General features: G+C 38.0%; 2 protein-coding genes across 3 annotated transcripts in view; one reads left to right on the forward strand and one right to left on the reverse strand.

Moving 5' to 3' along the window:
- The window catches only part of tp53bp1 (tumor protein p53 binding protein, 1), a 210,140-nt gene extending 208,699 nt beyond the window's left edge, over nucleotides 1–1,441 (forward strand). Inside the window, exon 20 of the mRNA XM_039771359.1 lies at nucleotides 1,094–1,441. Coding sequence (XP_039627293.1) covers nucleotides 1,094–1,281 — 188 coding nt within the window. The 3' untranslated portion in view covers nucleotides 1,282–1,441. The remainder of the gene's footprint in view (nucleotides 1–1,093) is intronic.
- Nucleotides 1,442–1,555: 114 nt separating this feature from the next.
- Nucleotides 1,556–21,925, reverse strand: part of tubgcp4 (tubulin, gamma complex associated protein 4) — a 110,435-nt gene continuing 90,065 nt past the window's right edge. For both annotated transcript variants that reach the window (XM_039773377.1, XM_039773376.1), the window contains exons 12-18: nucleotides 20,277–20,384; nucleotides 9,782–9,926; nucleotides 9,475–9,652; nucleotides 7,886–8,020; nucleotides 4,922–5,038; nucleotides 4,533–4,672; nucleotides 1,556–1,855 (exon numbers count right to left, since the gene is read on the reverse strand). In XM_039773377.1, coding sequence (XP_039629311.1) covers nucleotides 1,843–1,855; nucleotides 4,533–4,672; nucleotides 4,922–5,038; nucleotides 7,886–8,020; nucleotides 9,475–9,652; nucleotides 9,782–9,926; nucleotides 20,277–20,384 — 836 coding nt within the window. In that variant the 3' untranslated portion in view covers nucleotides 1,556–1,842. The remainder of the gene's footprint in view (nucleotides 1,856–4,532; nucleotides 4,673–4,921; nucleotides 5,039–7,885; nucleotides 8,021–9,474; nucleotides 9,653–9,781; nucleotides 9,927–20,276; nucleotides 20,385–21,925) is intronic.

Consider the following 21,925-nt stretch of genomic DNA (forward strand, 5'->3'; position numbering starts at 1 on the left):
CTGGGTGTGTGTGTACGCGCCCTGTGGTGGGCTGGCGCCCTGTGGTGGGCTGGCGCCCTGTGGTGGGCTGGCGCCCTGTGGTGGGCTGGCGCCCTGTGGTGGGCTGGCGCCCTGTGGTGGGCTGGGACTGGCTCCAGCAGAACCCCGTGACCCTGTAGTTAGGATATAGCGGGGTGGATAATAGATGGATGGAAAAGTTTCTTTTGCTCATATGGTATAAAATAAGCCATCACTTTTCTGAATAAAAACAACAGAAATGTAAGTTAATTGGAGCACAGCATACAGCATTTATTTCGTTTATTACTTGTATTCTAATAATTGTGACATTTTACCCAAACAGCGTACAATTGTGTTCCTCGGCCAAAATTGTTAGTCGTTTCTGGTTACTTCCTGTTGTGTTTCAGCACACGACTACAGGAAAATGTTTTAATAATTTCCAGGCGCCCACTTCCATTCAGATGTAAAGTTGTGCAGTTCTTCTGTTTCTTGCAGGACACCCAGTGTAGATTTACATTGTTCAAACTGCTGATTATCATTTAATCACAAGAGCAATTAACTACTCATTAACTTTTTATTAAAAAAGTAAAAGACGAAGTCAGAAATTAAAAGGCAAAAATAGAATAATATGCACAACAGCTGCTTCAAGTTTTTTTTTATTTTGGTAAACTGTTAACTAACATTTTCAGTAAAAAATTACAGAAAAGTAAATGACTTTGTAAGATTTTATATAGTGGAAATGAGTAATGTTGCAATGTCTCCCATGCTTTGCCCATTTTTAAAGAAGTAATTGTCACATTCTTTTTTTTTTTATTTATGCAGCATGGTGATGTGTCTGTAACTTGTTTTGCACTGAAAATAAATGTGCGTTATGATCATGTTTAATTCAGTTCAGTTTATTTGTGCAGCAAGGTGCAGAGTGGTAATTGTTTAGGATGAACGATGATGAATACCATTATCTCTGTTTACTTTTTATATACTTGTGCCATTGTGAGTGTGTATATTATAATATAACATATAAGGTGCACCAGTGCAGTACAAAACACATAACCAATAGACTGATGCCAGGTTGACTTCTATTTCTCTTGACTCCTAGATATTGCAGTCGGTGTTTATAACCTGCTTGTGACAGACCCGTCCTGCTCAGATTCTGTTCTGAAGTGTGCAGCAGCCCTGGAAATTCCAGTTGTTTCTCCAGAGTGGGTAATCCAGAGCATAATTGTTGGCGAGCGCCAGGATTATGATGCACACCCCAAATACAAATATAACTACTCTCCAATGTAACGGATTTCAGTCTCCCAGAATGTTCCTTTTTTGTCTTTTAAATTTATTTTAGTCTTTTGAAAGGTCAGTGATTGTAATTGTTCTTATGCATGCATTTTTGTACATAATTTTATCTGTTGCCATTTTTATGAAAACATTAAACTGTGATGGTTTCATTCTCTTCTTGCCTTTATTTGTACGTGAGTGAACATTTATTTTTAGGATCTGTATTTTCTATAGTACTTTCACAGAAATCCTATCCACTGGCAGCAACTTCTTTCAAGTCCCATCTTGCAAATACCCAGATATTCAAGACAAATGTCATGCTGTTGGAATTCTTCATCCTTTCAATACAAACTTTCAGTGCTTGTTACAGTTTATGTATTGTATTGAATATGAGCATTATTGTTATAAATATTTGTTGAACATAAAAAGGCATACTTGGGTGAACAGCAAAGAAAGTGTCACTTTTTTCACACAGAAGAAGCTGATGTGGTTAACGGGTCTTTTAGATTTTATTAAGTTGAGTCTCCCCTCTTCCATCCACAGTGGTAAGTACCATCATCCCCTTTGATTTGGATATCACAGGCCAAAGCTGGGAAAAAAACAAATAGAACACAAAGTCCTTATATTGTTGTTTTACTAATTACTGGGCACACTATAGCAAAAAGTAAATGGTCAATCACTGCTGTTAATCTGCAATGCATTTCTGTAGTCACTCTTATTTCGTAGTACACGTATAATGCACTAATACTGCTGAAAAGCTAAATACAAGTTTTAAAATTAAAGTCTGTAGATTTACAAGCTGGTCTACTGAAAGCAAACAGGCATACAGTGGTGTGAAAAACTATTTGCCCCCTTCCTGATTTTTTATTCTTTTGCATGTTTGTCACACAAAATGTTTCTGATCATCAAACACATTTAACCATTAGTCAAATATAACACAAGTCAACACAAAATGCAGTTTTTAAATGATGGTTTTTATTATTTAGGGAGAAAAAAAATCCAAACCTACATGGCCCTGTGTGAAAACGTAATTGCCCCCTTGTTAAAAAATAACCTACTCAAATGCCTCAACATTTATGTCACTGATTGTCTGACTTTCTGTTTCCAACAAAGTCAGCAGTCACACCATGCAGGTGTTTTTGCGGAGATATCTTGGTTGTGAATTGGAGACATCACTGGTAAACAATTTACCATTTATTAAGTTAAGGTTTATAAAGGGATTCTTGTCCTAGATTCATATTTTAGAATGGGACGGAGCTTTGGGACTAGAGGACAGGGATGATTTAAGGTAATAAATACAGTAATAGTTGCCCTTTCAGCTAAAAAAAAATGGTACAGATTTAGATGCATAACTCAGGATTATTTTCCACCTGTCATTGAAGAAATGGAGAGGCTAAATTCACTGAACAAACCTCTCCCCTTCTCAAGAGTATCTATCCTTTGTAATGGTTTACAAGTGTTTTTCCCAATCAACTGAGAGGTGTGAATACCAGCATCACTTGTGATTCCTGGAAGCTCTGACTCAACATTGGGACTCTAGAAAGAGGAAAGACAACCCCATGTTTCTTACTGTCACCTAACAGAAGCAAGATGTTTTTTCTTCAATTACCAAACCCTCTTTGAAAGGAGCCATTAGCATGAGCTCATCATTACTTGCTTTGAGTTTCAGTTTAGTACAGAAAATAAAGCCGTGAAGTTTTGTCTTTTGTGGGAAGGGTTAATACTCATATTATAGATTGCTGTGGGGAAATCATCTGTTACTTTGTGCTGTCTCCTCATCTTCATTAACCCGTCCCACAATCATTTGTAAGGGTTTTGGATATATAGGGTGAGACTGCGCTTGGAAAATATTTTATTGGTTCTAATACATTCATTGAGTTGCTTTGAAGGAGAACATGAAATAGTAAAACTTAAGGTGGACAAATGAAGCAATACGTTTGTGAAGTCGATCCATCTGCACAGAATGTGGGCCATTCAGCCAACTTTGTGTTTACTGTTCATTACCTTACAATCTTCCAGTTATTTTCAACTACCAATCATAGTATTTCCCGCTAAAGAAAGAAAACAGCCCTTCAAAGCGACTGCTAATGTTTTTGTGGCCAAGACACTCATAGAAATGGGCTTATCTGTGTCCAAAAAGAGTTTCAGTATTAATCTTCCATATTTATTGCCTCTGTTTCATCTTGATATCATGTTACATCTGAAATGGTCAATGAAGCAGACTTTCAACTTAGCATTAGTTAATTCTTCTAATACCTCCAGGTATAAAAAGAGCTTTAAAATTCTCTATTAAAATACATATATACTATATGAATCAGATGTCAATGCTGCACAAACATAAATGGTGCTGTAAAGTCTTTTCTTTTCTTCTTGATATGTATGTTGTTTAACCTAACATTTTTCATCCTTTCCTTACTGACAATTCTGGTCCGCTGATCAATCACATGCATGCTGGTTGATATTCACACTGAAATTTTATTTTGGTATTGTCGAAGGGTGGCTATATTTAGACATCTAAATTATCCATCTCCCTTTCCCAGGTACTCAATTATTGGTGCTGACACACTTACCATGGTGGTACCCTGGGTCCCTGTTCGATAGAGCGTAAGAATTCATGGAGTTGGTAATTAATTTATTCTTCACAAGTAAGTCAACCTATCAAAGTTGACATTTTTGGTCCATTGTCACCCTACAAAAGTTTTGTGTTTTGTTCACTGATTTGACTAGGGTGATGCTGATGTACTATTACCATGGGCTTAGTGTGCATATTACAATATTTATTGACAGAATTTTTGGCAGTGACCCCACTGTTTACTGTATGAGATGAGTGATGCAGTCTGTGAAGACCCTCTTGCCAAAACAGGATTTTGTAGAACACTCAGTCAGTCAAATATACTCTTTAAATTGTCCTTTCAAAATGCACAACCATGAGCATCTTGAAGCTGTCACATCCCTGGAAGATTGATGATAATGACATTTCAGACACCTCTGTTACAAACCAGCACATTTAATATTTTTTTCTCCTCCACCTCTACTGATGAAGGTTTCATTATTGGCAACTAACATGGAGAACATAACCAAGGATTCTTTATAGACCTTTTTGTTCACCCCAATAGTCTCTTTAGTACCCAACGGCCAAATTTCAAATTATGTTTGCAAGATGGCAGTCTTCAAAAAATCTCTATTTCAAAAATGATTCTCTGCCTAACTGCATGCAAAGCAAACCTTTTTCAGCTCAAGTGACGCGGTGGTACTTGCTCACCTACCTCCCAAGTGTGCCTCCCGCCTGAGTATAGTATTTGTTGTAGTCCAGGCGCAGAAGCAGCTGCGCCAGATCAGAATTGATCTGATGGTTCCGGACACTGGACAAGATCTTAAACAACAGCGAGGACTGTCTGCTGAAGCCCTAAGGAAATGAATGTTAAATGTTAAGAATCAGGTGTGAAGTTACAGAATTAAAAAAAAAACTGAGGGTATTGGAGATTTTCTATTAATGTAATCCTACACTGGATATAATCTCTGTTAAAGAAAATGTAACACCATCATTTTAAAATATAAAAATTAGAATTACATTTACTATTATATTTAGCTTGCTCTTCCTATCACCACTATTAAAACCATGTATTAAGTGCAGTGCAAGTGCTTAAAGGCGTACCTTCACCAAGATGTCCAGCTGAGCAGCTCCTCTTTCGTCCAGAGGACCCAGGTTTTGACTAACCAGTGAGCAGAAGTTATGGCACAGATCCAGGATCTCATTCAAGCAGTGAAACACCTGAAACATTCACAGCTACAGTAACTGTTCTTATCCTTTATTTAATCATTTCAAAATTACTTAAAATCATGATTTCCTGTGTCAAACAACATTAAGGTTAATACAAAACGTAAATTAAAGAATGTGTTTTTAGGGTAAACAACAGTGCTCATATTTACCAAGCATCTCAGAATTACTCCTAAGAATTTCATTAAAAGTCTGACTAGGGTAAGAATTTTTTTTTCTACCTCAAGAGTAGAACATGAGAAGCAGTTATGAAGCATCCTACTTTTACTAACTTGGAATGCATGACACATGAGTGTAACACATGATGACATTTTGTGGTTTTCCTGGAAATCGTGATGATGCCATGTAGTTTTCTGATAGTAACACTACAGATTCACCATAAAGAAAAAAATAATTACAAAAGAAAACATAAGGTAGGATACTGTGCCGAGCAGTACATAATTGCTGGACGTTGCAACAGCATCATAAATGCTGCTATAATGACCACCCCAAGATGCAGTGAATGAGAGTAAAACCTGATAATCAGCATGTTCCTTTAATAATCCACAGCTACACTTTTAGAAGAATCCCCTTTCCACTATTATGGTCATGGGTAAGCATAAGTAACCATTATCCTGAAACTAGCCACAGCTACAAGTCGCATTAATTCCTCCAGTGTATTGTGGTCCCCCCTTATCTTTTATGAGGCTATAATTATCTAATGTTCCAGCATTCTTGCTAACACAAATGCGCCCAGTGTTCATGAAATGCAAAGCTCAGCATACCTGTGTGACAATTCATTGTTAGTTGTCCATCCTTCCCCGCTTACCTTCAGGGTAATGTGCTGGCTTATACAATACAGTTTGCTTCTAGGATCACCTGTGCACTGATACCATTATATCACTTGTTATTCAAATATTCCTGTTTATCTACAACGGGGGCAGTGATCCTTTAACATTACCTCACATGGAGTGGTGGAGAAATGGATGAACCTGCGTATCACCTCAAATGTTGGAGGGATGTTCTAAGTTATGGTGCAAAATTTGAGTTGGTTGTGACATACCCAAATCATTGCTATTTTAAAGTGCTACCAACACTTTCATTTCAGCAAACAGTGCATGACTTCTCCATGTAGATGGAGCATTTTTTTGATTTGATACACTTTATTAATCCCTGGGGGGAAAATTGTCTTTTCACATGACCTTTTGTTTGTTTTTCAAGTCCATTGTCATTCATCATTTCCAAAACATTCCATCTTTCCCAGTATGTGCATGTCCACTTCTGCCTGAATGCCATCTTGTAACAACTCCTAATGTGTTAAGGACAGCTCACAAGCTCTCCTAAATCTTGGTGAAGTCAGGAGTAGAAGTAAAAGTATTTTATCAGTTTTATTAATTTAGGAAAATACTTCTAAGAACAGTTTAAATTTGCTTTACTCAGATTTCTGAGCCAATCTGGATCATTTTCTTATTCTGAGACACTTGACAAATACAGGCACAGGTAAAGAACATGGTGGAACAACATGTAGACGTCTGCTATCGTCCACTCAAGTATGGTCTGCCTGCAATTACATTAATGTAACGTGAAATCTGCATTTCCCTGTTAAATGAACACCCATATTATGTACCCCGACTTCAATGACACTATGATGTAGATGGACTGATTAGCGCTTACAAAGTGTTACACTTAAGATTTCTTTTCAGCTTGCAATGGATGTAAGCTTCATCACCTTCTGGCAAATTTGAAAACATAAAAATCAATGTGGAACTCTGAAAAAGCTTTAGCAGACTGAAACAAGCTCCCCTGCAAGTTTCCTAAACAGTTCTTGTACAGAATTTAACTCTCTTTACCTATTTGTTGTTAATATTCCACAGAATGTCAAGTTTCTTACTGAGAGTTAAGTTTTTGTTTTCCTCTCCCGTGTAGTGAACTGGCCATACAGTTCAAAAATAATTAATTGACAGATATTGGTGGGCTTCATTTATGTTCAGTTTCAAACTACTGTTTTCCAGTCTGCTTAAATCAATCTGTGTCTCATGTGTAATCAATATGTAATCAGTCATTTCTCAAGTTTATATTAGTATTTTACCTGAGAACTTGTCATAGCACACTGAAATTAAACTGAAACTGAATATATTCTGACGCTGTACTTTATCCATTTCTCCTTCAACAACAACCTTCTTTTCCGTGCTATGCAGGTCCAGTGTGCAGTAAAATATTGTAAACTTTTGTTAGGTCACTGTATATTCATTTTTCAAAAATGAATATATAGTGTTAAAATATGACTAGTGCTCATCATTCTGGTGGAACAGGACAAAGGTTTATCCTATACAGTGCTAACCATTTTCTCTATATGTATCAACATTTAAAAGTGGTAACATTATGAAAGAGGCAATGATGCCAAGTACAACGCAGAGATGAGAAATAAAAATGGGACTACCATAAAAATTTAAAAAAGACATTCTTACATGCAGACCTACACTATGACTATGCTATATTATGCTTAAATAAAAAGCATTAAGCTTTGTTCTATATGCAGAGACAAATGGAGCATCTCCAATATTGGAATGTACAGTACATCCTTCAAACGTCTGGGGGACCTTCAGCTCTGCCTCTTACTGTAGCTATTTATCCAGGTGGGATAAAGACATTCTGCATTTTATTGGTCACAGTGTACATTCTCAGGTATATGAATTATTATTTTTGGAGAACTTAAATGAGGCCAATCCACTTTCAGCATTATTTGCATAAAGGAGGATTTTAAAATGGAATCTAAGCTTCTCCCATTGTCTTCCATCACCAAATTCTTAATGCATACATTTCAACTATACATTGTGTTAACAAAAAGAAAAGTCTGCTCACAGGTTTAAGCAGGATGAACGACTGAGCCAGCAGGTTGCTGAGGAAGTGGTCATGTGCCAGTCTGATACTTTCAAAATCTCTTGTTGCATTTATTTGCTGAAGAAGCTGAGAGAACTGTGACTCCAAGACATCTACCTGGATAACACATAGAGGCATACATTAAGATGGAAAAACAAATACATGCATTCATTAACACTAGAATCACCAAAGCCTACGAAAAAACTTGTAATCCCAGCCCACCTTAAATCCATTCACACCTCTCTGTCAGCGTCTTTTGTGTTGTAAATGTTTCAATCAACACATGCTATCCCATCCCTCCGCACACTGCCGCAGATCAATTCGCAAAGAAGGTTCTCAGTGCTCAGTGTTTATCTTGGAGTGAAGTGCTGGAGTTGTAGAGGGTAAATAATATATCGTCATTTGGAATGAATACATTTCATGTGTGTTCCATGTCTATAACAATCTATGTAAACACATCATTAAAACAGAAACGTTTTTCATGTTTTAGTAATAATTGACAAAATGTAGACATGAAATGTATAATGTGTGTGTAAAGCCTGAAGTCCAAATATCAAATAAACACTTTCACAAAAAGTACAAGTGTAACAAAACAAGTGTGCTTTTATTCAAGAAATATAACTGCAGAAAAATAACTTGCGTTAGTGTGTGACATTGACACGCACCTAATACAACCGGTTTGGTGTGTAGCGGTAAGAACAACTGACTCGTAATCAAGATATTCATGGTTCAATCCCGGACGCCTCCATTTTGGGTAGTGAGCTGCTCTTATTCTTACTATTATAGAATGAAAACATATATTTCATTTGAGTCTATAACAGCCTGTGTAAATATATGGTACTTGTAAAGGTTAGCTTTTTTTATTCAGTTTTATTCTCTCAGTCACAGCTGTGTTGTTCTTATATGTGAATGGATGTTTCTTGGGGGGGTGTCTGCTCTCGTTCTCCGATGTAGAACCCTCGTCCTCTGTTATAGCATGTCTTTATTTGAAAACAGCAGTGTCAGATCAGGGCGAGTGTGAACGTGACTGAGAGAATTAAAAAAAAAAAAACGTTAACCTTTACAAGTACCATAATGTTGCACGAAATCTGCAGTTATATTCTTGAATAAAAGCACACTTGTTTTGTAATACTTGTTCCTTTTGTGAAAGTGTATATTTTATATTTGGACTTCATGCTTACAGGTCTACATTTTGTTAATTATTACTAAAAATGTTTCTGTTTTAATGATGTATTTACATAGATTGTTGTAGACACGGAACACATATGAAATATATATATTTTCCAATGATATATTATTTACCCTCTACAACTCTAGCACTTCACTCCAAGATAAACACTGAGCACGGAGAACCTTTTTTGCGTATTGAACTCTGGCAGTTGGCGGGGGGATGGGATAGCAGGCTGCTTGTGTTGATCGACACATTTACAACACAAAAAACACCAAAAGAGAGGTGCAAACTGATTTAAGGTGGGCTGGGATTATGAGTTTTTTTTTGTAGGCTTTGGTAATTCTAGTGTTAAACAGTGCTTGAAAGCAAATGAGACTTCTGGCTAGCTTGGGCCATTCACCTGAAGATAGTATTGAAGGTTGTCCACGAGAAAGGCCATGTGATTTCTTAGCCTCCATTTGATTTCATCTGTTTGATTTGATTTTAAATGCTTTCTCTGCATTTGCAGAGCCCAGCAGTGTTGGAGTTCTGACTGCACTCGGCGCACACTCAGTAGGTACCTAAATACCACATTGTACCTGAAAGAGGAAAGAGTGGACAGGTGAGGGGCACAGTAACAGCTGGCAAATTTACAGAGACTACACAAATAGTCTAAATAAAATGCTGTCACTAAGGACTCAATGACAAAGATGGAAGAGGAGACTCACTTTTCCAGCACTGCTGGTGTAAAGAGAATGTGAAGAGGCCACTGAACCTTGTAAGTCAGACCCAGTGCAGCCCAGCCCGAGGGTGGAACGTCCCGTGGTGATACATCTCGTGGAGGAGTAACATTCTCTCTGCTCCCAGAAACTTCTGTTAAATATAAATAAAAAGCACCTCACTCCTATTATTATAGTCAGTGTTTTCCCAACAGGGGCAGTTCGTTTGGGATGTTGCTATGGTGCATCAGCAAAGCCCTTGTTGAGAGAGTTGATGCATTGTTTGGTTGTTAAGGTTAGAGTTACCTGTGTGTCAAGTATGTATCGGTGCTATGTAAATTATGAACTTCAACTACTGGCAGTCCCTGCGGTGGCCCTGATTGGACATCTAAGGGTAGCACTTTTACTTTATCCTTTTTTGCAAAAGGATGGGGAAAGGACTTTTATATTAACTGAAATCCAGTGGAGCTAGCACCCTCAACTTTCATAAAAATTTTATTTTTTTTTTTTTAAACCACTTGACATCACAACATGAGTTGGGGCAGGGGGACTAAGACAGCTAGCTATTTCTAATCTATCCTTTTAATCCTTATAATTTGTAAGTGCCAACACAACAATAGACTTCATGGCAATAACTCCTGGAAAAACTGAAAATTAAGGTCAAAGATGTCTTATGTAATAATTTACTATCTCAAATTAAGACTACAAAATGTCAACAAAAGTCAAGCAGCAATGTCTCCATGACCAGACAGTTAACTTTGTGAGCTGGAATGTTAAAGATCTCAATCACAAATTAAAGAGAAAGAAAGTAGTCTCTCTTCTAACAGATCTAAACGCTAAAATAGTATTTTTACAGGAGAACCACTTATTAAGCAAGGATCAGTTTCAGCTGCACAGAGACTGGACTGGCCAAATATTCCAATCTAGCTTTACAAAGAAATCTAGAGGTGTGGGAATTCATATACATAAAACAATCTCATTTGTAGTATCAGATGTAGAATTTGATCCTGAAGGATGATATGTGATTGTCATGGGTAATTTATTTAACTGCAAAGTGATTTTGATAAACATCTACGCACCCAATGTGGGTGACAGGGATTTCATCCAAAACATATTTGCATCCAATCCCAATGTGAACACTCAAATTCATAAAGGCTGGGAACTTTAATTGTGTTTTACTGTAAATCCAGACCTAGATAGGTCTCCTGCCACAGAGGCAATGACATCTAACACTGCAAAGACAATTAGACAGTTTGCAACTGATCACAATTTATCAGACCTCTGGAGATTTCTAAACCCAAACCAAACTCAAGTGCATATTCCTTCTGTTCACCAGTCCATCACTGTTACTCAATAACTGATTATTTCTTTATAGATAATAATTTATTGCCTACGAATAAATCTTGTAAGTACAACATTATTATCTACAACCACACCCCTTTGATCATGAAGCTTAAATCACTACACCCCTTATACTCATTTCACAGCTGCCATCTTAACCCACTTTTATTAGCAGACAAGAACTATACAGAATTTATATCCAAGCAAATCGATTATTTTTTGAGAGACAAATACATCCTCAGAGGTCTCTGCATGAATACTCTGGGAAACACTTAAGTCTTTCTTAAGAGGACAGATTATTTCATATCTTTCCCACAAAAATTAAATTGGAAACCAAGAAAGTATCAGAGCTAATCAATAAAATTACCAGAACAGATCAAGGTGTCCAAATGAGGCACTTCATAGGAAATGACAGGCTCTGCATACAGAATTAAATCTCGTCAACTAAAGAAAGAGAACTCATTTTTAAAATCAAGAAATCATTACTATGAACACTGTGAGAAAGCTAATAAGATCTTAGCTCAACAAATCCATAAGCAGGAAGTTCACAATGCAATCCCGTCAATTACCAGCACAGACAGAGACAAAATCATTGGCCATAAACATGTAATGCACATATTTAGAGACTACTAAGTCCTTATATTCCACTCAGTTTTTAAGAAAACAAGACATAACCTAATGCGTTTTTGGATGCATCGCAGTTACCACAATTAGATACTCTCAGTGCAGAGGAATTTGATGAACCTCTGGCACTATCAGAATTACTAGATGCTATAAACTCCCTTTAGAGTGGGAAAACAGCAGTCCCTGATGGCTGCCCTGCCATATTTTATAGAAAAATTCTCCCCTTTCATTAGAAACATTTACAGGAGCTTGAGACAATAAAATTCTCTCTCAAACTTTTCACCAAGCATTAATTACAATGTGCATCATGCAGACCAAACTCATTTCTGAATAATGATGTTAAGATACTCTCCAAAGTCCTAGCTAGAAGCATTGAGAAAGTGCGTCCTTTGGTAATATCACAAGACCAAACTAGATTTATTAAAGGCAGACGCTTGGAATCTTCAACTCCTGTTTAATGTAATATATTTGTCCACAAAGTCTAACACTGTAACGGTTTCTATATATTGTATGTGCTGTGTCTGCCTCTTGTTCCCTTTAGAAAATATCCTTAAAATACTCCATACCTAGAAGATATCTCTTTATGGGAATCAGAGGACCAACCCATGCCTGAGAGGCCTTGTATAAACGCACTGGTGTATGTTATATGAGGAAGAACCATCTTCAAAGAGAAAAAGTGGCGCACATTATGAAAAGGAGAGGAAAAGGAGCCGGGAGAGAGGATTAAAAAGGGAGCGATCTGAAAGGCGAGAAAACTCCATATGTCGATTGGTTCAGGTGCTTGCAAAAACAACTGCTGGCTGAACAGTGGAGGACATTGGTGTGCATGGTGCTGCCTTTTATTTGTGTCACTTGCGTTTTCCATTTGCGGGACGTTAACGCCATTACACCCAGGTAAGGCCAACTTCAGCATCCAGGACAAAACTTGTCTCCAAGCCGTTGAGAATGCTCCTTTATACTGTAGAGGGAAAATGTGCCAGTGTTAAATCCAGAGCACTGGTAAAATGTAACTGTGAAATACCAACACCGGTTCGATCCAAAGCCATAGAGTACAATCTAAAAGGGACTGCGGAATGCGAATGGGGTGTATGTTTGACTTATATTTTAATTTATATGTATACTTTGTGCACAATTATTAGGCAAGAGAGTATTTTGACCATATTGTTATTTTTATGCATAAATTCCAACTCCAAGCTGTAACCGCTTGAATGCTTATTGGATTTAAGCATATCAGGTGATGTGTATTTGTGTAATGTGGGATGCTGTGGCCTAAGGAGATCAACACCCTATATCAAAGTGTGCATAATTATTAGGCAGCTTGTTTTCCTCAGGCAAAATCGGCCAAAAAAGAAATTCAACTGACTCTGAAAAGTCAGTAATAAGTCTTTCAGAGGGATGCAGCACTCTTGAAACTGCTAAGATATTGGGACGTGATCAAAGAACCATCAAACATTCTGTTGCAAATAGTCAACACAGGGTTACAAGAAACTTGTTGAGAAAAAAAGACGCAAATTAACTGCTAAAGATTTGAGAAGAATAAAACGTGAAGCTACCAGGAACCCATTATCCTCCAGTGCTGTCGTATTCCAGAACTGCAACCTACCTGGAGTGCCCAGAAGTACAAGGTGTTCAGTCCTCAGAGACATGGCCAAGGTAAGGGAGGCTGAAACCCGACCATCACTGAACAAGACACATAAGTTGAAACGTCAAGACTGGCCCAAGTAATACCTGAAGACAGATTTTTCAAAGGTTTTATGGATTGATGAGATGAGTGACTATTGATGGACCAGATGGATGCGCCCGTGGATGGATCAGTAATGGGCACAGAGCTCCACTTTGACTCAGACGCTAGCACGGTGGAGGTGGAGTACTAGTATGGGCTGGTATCATTAAAGTTGAGCTAGCTGGACCTTTTCAGGTTAAAGATGGACTCAAAATCAACTCCCAAACCTGTTTTTAGAAGACACTTCCTTCAAGCAGTGGTACAGGAAAAAGTCTGCATCTTTCAAGAAGACTGTGATTTTTGTGCAGGACAATGCTCCATCACATTGCATCAAACTACTCTACTGCATGGCTAGCCAGTAAAGGCCTTAAAGATGATGACATAGCCCAATTTCCTCACCTGACATAAACTCTATTGAGAACTTGTGGGCACTTCTTAAATGGGAGATTTACGCAGAAGGAAAACGGTACAGCACTCTGAACAGTGTCTGGGAGGCTGTGGTTGCAAAAAGCTGATCGTCAACAGATCAAGAAACTAACATACTCCATGAATGGAAGGCTTAGGACTGTTATGGAATAGAAGAGTGGCTATATTGATCACTGATTTTTTTTTTTTGAAATGTCAGAAATGTTTATTTTTAAATTTTGAATTGTTTGTTTATTATTCTCACTTTAACAGATGAAAATAAACAAGTGAGATGGGAAATTTTAGTTTTTTCTTTAATTAGGTAATAATTCTGCACACTAATAGCTGCCTAATAATTGTGCACATATATGTATTCTCCTTTGTGAAACATTCAGGTTTCTGGTTTATTAACATTTTAGATTGACTGATATTTGTTCCATATTAAAATTAATCCTCAAAAATACAACTTGCCTAATAATTGTGCGCACAGTGTACGTGCTGTGAATATTCTTGTGCTGTAAGTAGTCATATTTCTTATTTTTGTTTGTCTGATTTCCTTTTCTACTTTGACGTTTTTTTGTGTAGTTCATTATAAAGGGATGGTTCAGGTGTACGCAGGAAGGAACCACGTCCACCAACTCCAAGACCATTGGATACGACGACAACTCGCAGAGCCACACCCACCAACTTGGACGCGACAACACAGAAGAAACAGCGTCATTTATATTCGGCTGTCGTAGAGGCCACATGCACCTGCACGTTAACTGTTCATAGATGCATGTTTCTCGCGGAGGTAAATCGCCATATGCAGCATGTAAAACAGTTTGCGAGGGGTATCCCCATGGGATCTTTAAAACAATCCTTTACTACGGAGGTTAAAACACAATGAAGTAAGCAGTCTTTAAAAACCAAGTTTTCGGTTAAGACGCACGACCACGTGCACCATAGCAAACTGTTTTACACGCTACATACAGCAATTCGCATCCGCGACAAACATGCGTCTTCTTAGATGCTCCTACAGAAATACAGAAGACGTTTCCCTGCCCACCAACACTCCTTTTTCACCGGTCCGCGTCTACCCTCGCTCTCTAGGCATTCACACTGCCTGCCCATGTGCCCGGACGCAAAAACTCACCAACCACCCAGTTAGCCCCTTTCGTCTGTGCTAGGAGTCCACATGCACGTCTAAGCCACGTTGACTTTTCATTATTCTTTTGGTTTCAACACCACGCGCCCACCATGAAAACCATGCGAAAGGAACAACGAAGCCCCGCCCAGAAACTCAACCCCTCCTCCCACGTGCTCAGGAATGTACCTCAGACCACTGCCTGCCAAATCAAACAGCTCAACAAACACATTCTCCCTTTGGTCTGTGCTGCGGTCCAAACCCACCTGTGAGCCACGTTGACTATTCTTTTGCCCTCCATGGCTACCGCTTCAAATGTATTTCATGGAAACAACACTTCTTTCAATGTTATAGAATTTCCTGCTTCAGGTAACTGTTTGTTTCTGTCAGTCGGGTTTTTTTGGAGAAATGTCTCAAGCTCTCAAGCTTTGTAACATGGCTGTTAGCTTTGTTTGCCAACATTGGGATAACTTCGGTGACGTGGTGTCCGTTGTTCTTAGTCACATAGGAATTGTTATACAGTCTGCCCAACAATACGCTGATTACATGAATACGTCCGGAGTCTATGGTGGCGAGGCAGAAGTTGTGGCAATGTCCCAAATCCTTCAAGCTACTATCAGCATTTACTTCCAAGAACGTCCTCATGCCTCTCCTCGAGTTTACAATCCGGCCCAGCGTCTCTTCATATCCCTGCTCTTTAGCGGTCCTTTGGGTCATGGGCATTACGAGGTTCTCATGCCTCTCAAATACCCACGTGGTAACCTTCTGGTGTCATCTTTTGACTCTGTCGGTAAGGGCACACAGGGTGCACACCCACTTGCTCGCCAAACTAATGTGACGTCACCTGCCCACTCTCCTCTTCCTGAAAAACATTTAAAGACACCTCCCTGAACACACGCATTCCACACAGGACTTTCAATGCACCTTTTGTTCCAAAAGCTTCAGAGTGCACAGATATCTGAACGCACATTTGAAAAAACACAACACTAACCGAATGATGCAATGTGAACATTGCCAACAATGCTTCGAGACAACTCGCGCTCTCAAAAAACACTTACAGACTCATTCCACTCTCACCTTCAATTGCACATTTTGTAACGAGGACTTCACAGGTGAGATGGATCTCCACAACCATATGCAGATCCATTCAACACAAAGATTTGTATGCAAAATTTGCGACAAACACTTTCACGCATGCAGATACCTTACTAACCATCTCAAAACACATTCCCTGATGAATTCTTTTCAGTGTCAACACTGCTCCAAAACCTTCACACGCCAGAAATATCTCAAAGCACACTTAAACACCCACTCCACTGAGCAAATGTATTCCAAACAGATCTTTGAATGCACGATTTGTTCAAAAACGTTCCGAGTGCAGAGATTTCTCAACATGCATTTAAAAACACACTCCACTGAACGAATTATGCAATGTGAACATTGCCAGCAATGCTTTGACACAACTCATTCTAATTCCCTTCAGTGTCAACACAGCACTAAATCGTTCATGCACAAACATCGCATTCACTTTTCTGCAGCTTTTCAAGAAGATACCGCCATTCACGTCCAAGAACATAACATTGGCCTTTCTACTGCACTATGTGCTTCTTGCAAAGCTCTTCATTGGCCAGCAGAGGTCAACAAATCCGGACATTACACTAGGTGTTGTCATGCCGGCAAGGTGTCTTTGCCACCGCTATCCAAACCCCCTCTTTTATTGGAAGACCTCTTGACTGGCAAGAACCCGCTGTCCCGAAATTACTGTGATCATATCAGGGAATACAACTCTGCTTTAGCTTTTGCGTCAATGGGCGCACAAATCGCTCAGCCATCTGGACAAGGACCGTATGCTTTCAGAATCCACGGTCAAATTTATCACCAGGTCTCTCCTTTATATAACAATCCTGACACGTCACCACAATATGGTTAGCTATATATCTTCGATTCTGCTGAGGCTACTAGTCACCGTTTGCAAAAGGAATGTAATAGCGCTTGCAGTGACATTTTGTTGCTTCAACTAGACAACATAATACGACAGGTTAATCCCTTCGCAGAGTCTTACATGCAGATGCATGACATTATCACTCATGGTAACCCTGTTACTGCTGTACGAATGGTGTTCATGGAAAATCGAGGTCTGGATATGAGAAGGTATAACGCCCCGTCCTGTCAAACTGATGTTGCTACTATCTTTGTAGGTGAAGACCGGGGAACCTCCTGCACAACGAGACATTTGCATATATCCAAAGGGAGATGCTTGCAAGCGTATCTCTGTTCTCAATATGAACTGTGACCCCATGGTTTATCCACTGCTATTCCCTTACAGAGATCCAGGCTGGCACATACAATTAACGCATGTTGAGGAAAAGCAAAGCGCGAAAAGAACGCGAGTCACACAGCTCCAATTTTATGCTTTCAGGCTTGCCATGAGATCTTCATTTAGTGTCTTGCATTCCAGTGGCAAACTCTTCCAGCAATACATCGTTGACGCATATGTCAGAACAGAAGGCGCGCGTCTACATTACCTTCGCTCACATCAACAAGATTTGCGTGTAGAGCAATACAGGGGACTTATGAATGTTGTCACTGCGAAAGCACATCACCATGACCTCCACCCTGGACAATTGATCATTCTTCTGATTGCGGTCTGCCAGTTTTCAGTCACGGACGATTGTGTGTTGGTTCGTTCCGTGCATTGTTACAATGTTGCCTTTCTTGCTGATTTATTACATTACTGATTTTTCAAATGTTAATTTTCTCTCAGTGCTTAAAAATTATTAAAAAAACAGCCTGATTATGCGGCGTATGGTACGCAGCGGGTTGGCTAGTATACTCTGTTTAATTGACTTAAATAATCTGGTGGTTACTTTTTTGGTTTATAAAGGACACCTCCCTCAATGAAGAGATCAAATTAGGGATAAGGTTTTGTCTGTTTACGAACCTGACATAATTAATCTTTTACTAAGCGTAGAAGGTTCTTGTGTGTATCTGGCTCCTCATATTGTGTTTTGAGGAACTTGCTACAACACCCCGGAGATATTAACATTGGATGCAGACAAAGCATTTCATATGCTTGAATGGAACTACCTTTTTCACTACATTGGAGAAATTTAGGTTTGGCCTCAACAAATGTGCAAGGATCAAGCTACTGTATACCAGTCCAGAAGCTTGTATTAACAACATTATTTCAGACTACTTCAAACTAGAACGTAGTACTAGACAACACTGCTTTTCGTGATCTCCATTGAGCTGCTGACAGTTCACTGTCGAAATGCTTATGAGATAAAGGGGATTATCAGAGGAGGACTTGAACATAAAATTTCACTATATTCAGATGATATGGTACTATAAATATCAAATCCACAAAATACTGTGCCTGTAGTCCTAACAGCTCTAACATAATTTCAAAAGATTTCTGTTCTCAGAATTAATTTGAATAAAAGTGTTCTCTTTACAGTGAACTCTCAAGCACACAATATTAGATTGGACACCTTCCCTTATATCATCGCAGATGAATTTAAATACCTAGGGGTAAACATCACAAGTAAACATAAAGCTCTTTATCAACAAAATTCTTCCGTGTGCACGGAAAAACACAAGCAAGATATGCATAAATGGTCTAACCTTCATCTCACTTTAGCTGGAAGAATTAACATTGTCAAGATGAATATCCTTCCTAAGCTTCTTTTTCTACTTCAAAGCATTCCAATATACATCACTAAATCATTTTTTAAGAAATTCAATTCAATTGATTCAATCACAACCTCATTTATTTGGATTTCAAAACATCCATGAAACCAAAGGATGACCCTACAAAGACAGAAGGTAGCATGGCTCTACCTAACTTTCAATTTTATTACTGGGCAGCAAATATTACAAGCTATAAAAACCAGGACATTGACACAAATAGATGAACAAACACAGGCTTTGTCTGCAATAGAAGTAAAACCCTCAAGTACTACTTTATATTGCTATACTATACTATACTGTAACTGTGGTGGTGGGCGGCGTAATGGGATAGCAGGCTGCTTGCTGCTTGACTTGATCGACACATTTGCAAGACAAAAGACGCTGACAGAGAGGTGCGAATAGATTTAAGGTGGGCCGGGTTTATGAGTTTTATTCCGTAGGCTTTGGTAATTCTAGTGTTAAATGTTGATATTTTTTAATAAAAAAAGAAAGCATCAACACTGCTTAATTTGCATTCTTCTGATTCGCTTTCACTATTTTAATAAGGTGTAAAGTTATTTTGCATACTTTGCAAAATGGCCCGGAAATACATACCACTCTTTTAAGTTGAGGCTTCTCATGATGGTTTTACCCACCTCCATTAGAAACAAAGACAGGCCTGAGTGAGCAAATATCACTAAAAATTGTAGGTAACTTTAGATCTTTACATCTGGGACAGCTGGAATTTGGACTTAAAACCACCCTCTATATTTTCTGTATATACTACATCAACATTTACATATTTCTCTATTTACATTTTAAAATTATTATTTGGGTTAAGAAAGTAAACTGAACGGTGTCAAAAAGAACTGAATACCCCATTTCCAATAGTTAACAGTGTAAAAGTGTTCACAAAATACACTATGCATCTTCAGTGCTTTCCTGTCTTTTTTCGGTATTCTGAATGTTTTTCTACACTGCTTTCACTTTCACAATGTATTCTGTACCTCAGATTTTCAGCAAGTAGAATGTAATATGGAAAACAACAAGAGAAAGGTAATTTACAAAAAGTATTTTGTTTTACAAAATTCCTTTATGGCATTACAGTCACTTTTTTTTTTTAGCTATAATTGATGATAAATAGTGAACCTATTGAAATCCTAAAGAAACATGAGAAGAACATTCACAGAAACCTTAAATAACCACTGCAACTAACATTATCGAAAAATCAACCTCTATTACTAGAAAAAAGTACAAATATTTTCTAAGTATAATTAAGATCTCGTCAATTACATAAAAACTCTAATCAAGAAAACAAAACCTATATTATATTGTAAATATTAATGAGCTGCCTACAATACACTACAAGTGTATGTCAGATTAAAACAAGCAAATCTCAGACACTTTCAATGCACATTTTCAATTCATATTCAAATTTAGTATGAAGCTGCACTTAACTGGAAATAATGCACTTAGATTCATGTCCATTACTTCAAAGTAATTTACATATGAAAAAAGTGAAGGAAAAAGAATTCAACATACTACATACAAATGTAAAGGACATGCAGTCAGATCATTTTCACAGTGTGAAGCACATGAATAAACCTGCTTTGTACCTTTAGTTTCTTTGCTTTGATAATCAATGGTAAGATGAAGAAGGGGAAGCAGGTTATCATCATCCAAAAGCACTTTGTGAGCAGACTGCTGGAAAGCCACATTTACATCTAGAAATAAAGATTATCCAGTTATGAAATATGAGTATATAGAAAATGAAAATACTAAATTGTCAGTTTCACAGTATCTAATAAGTAAATGTTACATATGGACATTTTTCATCAAGTAAATAATGGGAAGACTAAATTATAATTTCTAATACAGGCAACAATTTTTCAGCTGTATATTCTGACTTCATTTAAGATGATTCCCTTGTTCATTTCTTTTATATACTGCAATGTGAAAACTATAATCCATGATGATCTGAACAAAACAAACTCTTGACACAGCATAACTCTTATCAATAGTGATTTCAGTGTAAGAAATGTGTACCCTTAAATGATTTGGAAAACATGAGCAGTATGACTTCAGTGTCATGAAAAAGTCTGGGCACCCTTGCTTAAAATGTCTGTTACTGTGAATAGTTAAGTGAGTAGAAGATGAACTGATCACAAAAAGACGTAACGTTAAAGACGACACATTTCTTTTCAACATTTTATGCAAGATTAGTGTATTGTTTATTTTTTGTACAATTGTACTGTACAGTTAAAAAACAAAGGAGCACCATGCAAATGTTTTGGTACCAACACATATTTGAGGTCTCAAATAAGATTTACCAAGGTCTCAGACCTTAATTACCTTGTTAGGTCTATGGCTTGTTCACAGTCATTGTTTGAAAACCCCAGGTAATACAGATTGTAAAGTTGTATAAATTCTCTGACCTCTCAAACCTTGTCCCAACAATAAGCGGCCATGGGCTCATCTAAGAAGCTGCCCAGCACTTGTAAACTAGCTTGTAAACACTTTTTGTAGCCAGCTAATAGTCCTTCAGTTCTTACTTGTGGTATTTCACCCATTCATGTTTGCAAAAAGCCTCTAATTCTGCAAGATTCTTGGACCGTCTTGCATGCATTGCTCTTTTGAGATTTATCCACAAATTTCCAAAGACGTTTAGGTCTGGGGACTATGAGGGCATTAGCAAAACTGTCAGCTTGTGCCACTTGAGGTACCATTGCAGATGTTGAGGTGTGTTTTTGATCATTATCATGTTTTAGAACCCATCCTCATTTTAACTTGAAGGTTTTTATAAATTGTGTGATGCTTGCTTTCAGAATTTTCTGGTATTTATTTGAATCCATTCTTCACTCTTAGCAATGACATGCTCACTGTGCCACTGGCTGCAACACAAGCCTACAAAATGATTGATCCACCACCATGCTTAACAGTTGAAGTGTTCTCTTCCTGGAATTCTGAACCCTTTTTCTCTCCAAACATACCTTTGCACATTGTGGCCAAAAGGATCTATTTTGAATACATCAGTTCAAAGGACTTGCTTTCAAAATGCACCAGGCTTATTTAGATGTTCATTTACAAACTTCAGGCACTGAAGTTTGTGGCTAAGACCCAGGAAAATTTTTCTTCTACTAACTCTACCATCTGTTCAGGCGTTGCTGTACAATACAATAGTGCACCACCACTCTGAGTCTGCAAAATCTTCCTGAGGGTCTTTTGCAGTCAAATGGGTTTTTTCTATTAGCCTTTCTAGCATTTC

The sequence above is a fragment of the Polypterus senegalus genome, chromosome 12 (assembly GCF_016835505.1).
Source record: "Polypterus senegalus isolate Bchr_013 chromosome 12, ASM1683550v1, whole genome shotgun sequence".
NCBI lineage: Eukaryota > Metazoa > Chordata > Cladistia > Polypteriformes > Polypteridae > Polypterus > Polypterus senegalus.